This window comes from Chiloscyllium punctatum, chromosome 44, assembly GCF_047496795.1.
Source record: "Chiloscyllium punctatum isolate Juve2018m chromosome 44, sChiPun1.3, whole genome shotgun sequence".
In the NCBI taxonomy this organism is placed as follows: Eukaryota; Metazoa; Chordata; class Chondrichthyes; order Orectolobiformes; family Hemiscylliidae; genus Chiloscyllium; species Chiloscyllium punctatum.
The window spans coordinates 49,233,299-49,239,298 of record NC_092782.1 but is presented as its reverse complement, the minus strand read 5'-3'; the positions used below and the strand labels follow the sequence as shown (position 1 = coordinate 49,239,298).

At 41.5% G+C, this 6,000-nt stretch overlaps 1 protein-coding gene across 7 annotated transcripts in view; it reads left to right on the top strand.

Annotated features, from left to right (window-relative positions):
- Positions 1-484: 484 nt before the first annotated feature.
- lrguk (leucine-rich repeats and guanylate kinase domain containing) overlaps positions 485-6,000 on the top strand; it is a 161,519-nt gene continuing 156,003 nt past the window's right edge. For all 7 annotated transcript variants that reach the window (XR_011955321.1, XR_011955322.1, XM_072562905.1 and 4 more), the window contains exons 1-2: positions 485-900; positions 3,538-3,645. Coding sequence is in view for 5 of the 7 variants with exons in the window: in XM_072562905.1 (XP_072419006.1) it covers positions 586-900; positions 3,538-3,645 (423 nt within the window). In the remaining 2 variants the exon portion in view is untranslated. The remainder of the gene's footprint in view (positions 901-3,537; positions 3,646-6,000) is intronic.

Below are 6,000 nucleotides of genomic sequence, written 5' to 3'. Positions count from 1 at the left end.
ATGCAGAGATCACTAGAATGATAACAAGGTTGGTGAATTTCAATAACCTGGAGACACTAGGGCAACTGAGATTGTACTTCTTGCAACACAAACAGTTACGTGGAGATTTAATTCACCAGCGCAAACTCATTAAGTACTTTGATAGAATTAGAATTTATGCCAAAAGACATAGACATAGTTATCAGACACAACTAAGATATGGTTCGGTTGTTTTGATCTGGAATAACTTCTTCAATGCCAAAAAGACAGCATTGTCTGTTTTCATCTGATTTCCAGCGTCTGTAGTATGATACTTTTATTTTTGTAGTAAATGTTACGACTAGCTTCTTCTCCTAGATCGTTATTCACCTACAAAGATTTTTTGCCTCCCCTCAAGGATGCTACAAGTAAGTGCGCATGTGCAGCGGCGGTGCTCTGTGGGAGTTGTAGTTCGCGACGATCCGTGAGGCACTGTGGGTCCGGCCGTCTCCTAGCAACCGTCTTGACAACAAGATGGCGGCCGTCGAAGCGAGGGCTGAGAGTGGATAAACGCTGCTGTTTGCAAACCGGGAGAAGCGGGTTCACTCGCCCTTGTCGTTTGAGGTGATGGAGGTGGCGGCGACGATTAGCGAGGGCGATATGGTGCTCGAGGAGTCGGTGGTGGAGGAAGAAGAAGAGGACATGCAAGAGCAGGAGGCCATGATGTGGCAGCTGCTGGAGGAGATGGTGCGGGAGTGCGCTGGCGAGGCTGTGGAGGAAGGTGTACAGGAACTGGCCGGGGAGCTGCTGGACGAGCTGCTGGACGAAGAGAGCGGGGAGGTGGTGGAAGAGTTCAACAAGGAGCTGCTGGACAGCGCACTGAGCAGCAGCGAGAGCAGCGACTTGGAGGAATGCGAGAGCCCAGCGCAGGAGGTGGTGGAGGTTTGTAGCCAATATAAGTGGAATAAAGCCACCCCAATAGGGATTTTAGTCAGTCCAAAAAGAGTTGCAATCAGGCGAAAGTATGGACTGCAGATGCTGGAGATCAGAGTCAAGATCATGGTGGTGCTGGAAAAGCACAGCATTGGAGGAGCAGGAAAATCGACATTTCGAGTAAAAGCCCCAGAATGAGGAAGAGTTGGAATCAAGCCATTCTAACTGCATCTAGAATCTCCCTACAGAGAATCATCCCAGTAATCTCACTCCAAAGCTTGAATACAAGCATTTGGGCTGGACAGACTAGATGCAGGGTTTTCCTTGGTTGGTGAGTTAAGAACCGGGGGAGCACATTTGAGAATATGGGGTAGACCATTTAGAGCTGAGATAGCTAAAGATTTCCTCACTCAAATGATAGCAAACCTCTCAAATTCTTTCCCACGGAAGGTTGTGTAGGCCAACTTGCTGAATATATTAAAGAAAGCGGTACATTTTAAAGGTATCAAGGTGCATGGACCTGTACAATGATTACCTTAGGATGTTCATAGTGGAGGATTCAGTGATGGTTAGATGATCTCTTGTTGGAGATGGTAAATGTCTGGCATTGGTGTGATACAAATGTTATTTGTCACTTATCGGCTCAAGTCTAGATGTTGTTCAGGTCTTGCCAGATGTGGACATTGGCTGCTTCAGTATCTGGACAGTTGCGATTGATGCTGAATGTTGTGCAACTACCAACCAAATTTTCAGTTATGACCTTATGATAGAAGGATGATCATTGCTGAAGCAGCTAAAGACGGTTTGGCCTAGGACACTATCCTGAGGAACTGGGCTTTTGTGCTGCAGTAGTAGCATCCTTGCCTCTGAGCCAGGAGACCCAGGTTTAAGTCCTCCCTGCTTCAGAAATGTGTAATAATATCTCTGAACATGATTTAGAGATGCCGGTGTTGGACTGAGGTGTACAAAGTTAAAAATTACACAACACCAGGTTACAGTCCAACTGGTTTATTTGGAAGCATGAGCTTACAGAGTGCTGTTCCTTCATCAGGCATCCACAGAACTGTCAGCAAGTTATTCCTTTGCAAGTACTGCTTGATAGTACTGTTGATGACTTCTTCCATCATTTTAATGATGATTGAGGGTAGATTGTTAGGATATTAATCGGCCAGGTTGGATTTTTCATGCTTTGTCTGCATAGGACATAGGAATGTTACCAGTCAATGTTATAGTTGTATTGAAACAGCTTATCTGGGTGTGGCTACTTTTGGAGCAATTGTTTTCAGTATGGTTACCGGAATGTTCTCACGGTCCATAGCCTTTGCAGTATCAGGTGTCTTCAGCCTTTTTTTTGGTATCAAGTAAAGTGAATCAAATGGATTGAAGATTGGCACCAGTTATGCCAGAGACCTCAGGAGGAGGCTGAGTTGAGTCATCTACTCGCACTTCCAACTTAAGTTTGTTGCAAATACTTCAATTTTGTCTACTTTTATCAGAACCAAGCCCACTTCATTGCAGTAAGTCATTCCAGGGGAAATTCTATCATGTCATTAGAATTGGGAACCAATTAATGAAAATCAAATCACAGGAAATGAAATAAGCACAGTGGCTCAGTGGTTAGCTCTGTTGCCTTATAGGGACCTGGGTTCGATTCCACCCTCTAGCGTTTGTGTGGAGTTTGCAAATTTTCCCCATGTCTGTATGGGTTTCCTCTGAGTGCATCAGTTTCCTCCAACAGTCCAAGGATGTACAGGTCAGATGGATTGGCCAAACTAAATTGCCCATAGTATCCAAGGATGTGTAGGTTAGGCAGATTAGCCATGTAAAATGAGGGGTACAGGGGTGGCTGTGGGTGGGATACTCTTTGGAAGGTAGATGTAGACTCAATGAGCCAAGTGGCCTGCTTCCACGTTGAAGGGATTCTATATTATCTGTTCGAATTGAACTATGGATTTGAGCTATGTTATGGCTTGGTGATAGTAATTCAAACTCTGAGCTGAGCAAGTCTGCTATATTCCAAGGTACCTTAAAATGACTAAGCAACTTATTTTATAAATTAATAGATCTTAGAGGCACCCTCAGGGTGCCGATAAGTCAGTTTCCCAGCATGTTGTATAAGCTGAACATGCACCTGAGGTTAAAAGTAAAACTTAATAAGCCATTTCCACTGAACTAACAAGATCATGAGAATAATAGAAGTGAAATTTTTGACTACAAAGTGTAAGGTTTATTACAAGCTTAGTTAACAATGGGCTCAGTACCTCTATGCTGGTAAGATAGTTCATACATACTTGTCATTTCCTAATTCTCATGTCTTGCCTGGTCAACGATAAATACTTTGGGCTGTGGGAAGTATGTCGTCTGCCCCAGATGACCCGAAACTATTTTAGCAAATTTCACAATAGCTTATTATAAATGTGCTTATGTGTTAAGATGGATTCCTTAATCTTTTGCTATGGTACTCTGTGCCTGACACCTAGAATATTTTTCTCTTTACTGTCTTACTTTTACCATATCACCATCACTGCACAGCTGAGATCACTGTACTGACTGGTGCATTTATTTGTGAATTGCTACAATAAATGCCTTTATTTGGTGCACATCAAGGAAACATTTGAAATTTGCAAAAAGTGTCTTGTTTTGCAGGAAGAATTTGATGGTGTACTAACAGAAGATATACTAGCAAAAGGTCTATCAAACCTGAGACATTCAGCAACTGGATTAGAACAGACCTATATCCATCTCTCCATTCCAGTAAGTCAGCACAAAATGTTACTGAAAATGCTATTGGCTGATGGTATCCAAATATAAATTTGAACTGTTGGTGAACTGAATATATATTAAGTTATAAGCTACCACTTCTGATGGGATTATTATGACATGATAAAGTGCTTTGCATGCCAACATTGCAAATGTCTGGTTAGATTAATAACCACTTTTTAGGGCACAGGGAATGTTTAGATCTATTTTCATCAATTCATCTCGGCCATAGAACAGATCCGGAAATTTCTGGTATTGAATTCTCACGTGAGCCATAAAAAAGTGAGTACATCCACTCACTCACTTCAAACCCCTACAAGGTTCCATCTGAAATCACTGCTGGCCATGCCCATTTGCATGCAGGATCCCTTCATTAGTAGTGTGAATCTTTTAATAAGTACTGCTTGATGGAAGAGCTTGCAATTTTCTTCATCATCATGCATTGCATTCACAGTATATTAACCTTGCATTAAAGGTCACCAAGACACTCACTTGTCAGGAATTGCATTCTTAATAGCAAAACATTCCATAGTGATAGAGAAGATTTGCTCTTGCAGGCTCTGCAAACTCAGTTTCAAAGGAGACAGTCACAGAAGTGTCCCATCTGCTTTGAGCCAAGTCTAATCATAAGAATAGCATCCACCATCAAGATGAGCTTGGCACTCAACCTTTATACATCTGACATCTTCCAACTCAGAGATTTTATATATTTGTCTAGTTGCTGTGCATAGATTTCTTAAATAGGAAACTACAGCATTGTCCAGAGGTGAAAACACTTTAATTTCTTTCCCACAGAACTATGAGTGCAATTATGACATAGTTTCCTAATTCATTGCTTTGTGAGATTTTATCAGAAGCTCCTTCCAACTGGGATAATGATAGATTGTGAGATCAGTCATGCAATGCTAATCTGTGATGGTCCTCCTCCGAATATATAAACAGAACAAAACAGCAAGCAGATAGTTTTGACCTTCTATTTTTGAAGAGTGGGAGATTTAAATGCTTCAACTATTCCAATTGGTTTTACAGTTTCATTGAGTTTATTCACATTTGATGCACATTCATGTCTATGTTTAACAATCCTAAAGGACATTTGACATTGCCCAAAGTTGTCTTGGGCTATAACTAGAAAGGGTATCTTACGTTTTCAAAAGGGTAACCATTCTCTCCAAAGAATTCGAGTAAGTTTATACACACTCCTATTAGGTCTAATATGTAAAGCATCTTGGAAGGAGGCAGTGATGTAGTGGTAATGTCACTAGCCTAGTAATCCAGAATCCTAGGCTAATGTTCATGGGTTCTTGGGACATGGAATTGAATCTCACCATAGCAGATCATGAAATTCGAATTCAATAAAAAATTTGGAGTTAGTAAACAACGAATGGTAATCATGTAACCACTGTCAAATGTTGTGAAAATCCATTTGGTTCACTAATATCTTTTAGGGAAGTAAATCTATGATCCTTACTTGGCCTGGCCCATATGTGACATCCAACTTACAGCAATATGGTCAGCTTTTAACTGCTGTCTGAGCAATAAATGCAGGTCTAGCTAGTGACACCCATGTCCTAACACATTAAAAAAAAGGATATTCCCATACATCAGATTAGTCTGAAATTAGCGGTGGTTTTGTATGTGGAGTTGTCACCATGAAACGTACATATCCAATGTGTGACCGACTGGGAAACCAGTTGGGAGCCACGTTCAGGAAGGGGCTTTTGAATTTGGCACAACAGTGCAATTTTGGCTAAGCCTCAGACCCTCTCCATGTGCATATAAAATCAGATCTAAGCGTGTAATGGAGGCAGCTAAATTTGAAGAATTCAAGAAGTAATCAGAAAAGGAAGATCTGCAGCTCTGCAGGGAGAAGGTAGGGAAATGACTCTAGGTGAACTTTGTTTTAGATAGCCAGCACAAGCAAAACGGGACTAATAGCTTCCTTCTATGCTGTATTAATTCTATGGTTCCACTGTTAGTGTTCTACTGCATTATTTTCCATAACAAGAAAAGCAATCCAAGCAAATACCAAATAGGTTGAAAACACTTTGATCAAGCATGAGTAAAATTAGTGTATTTTCGCCCATTGTTTCCCATCTGTACTAGTCTATTCCATTTTCTGGAAAAGCAAAGCAGGTCAGGTAGCATCCAAGGAGCAGGATAATCGATGTTTTGGGCATAAGGCCTTCATCAGGGCCGATGAAGGGCTTATGCCCGAAATGTCAATTCGCCCGTTTCTCGGATGCTGCCTGACCTGCTGCCTGACCAGCACCACACTCTCGACTGCAGATGCTGAAAATCAGCGTCCTCACTTTCTCTATTCCATTTTCTAACTATTCACATCCTTGGCCA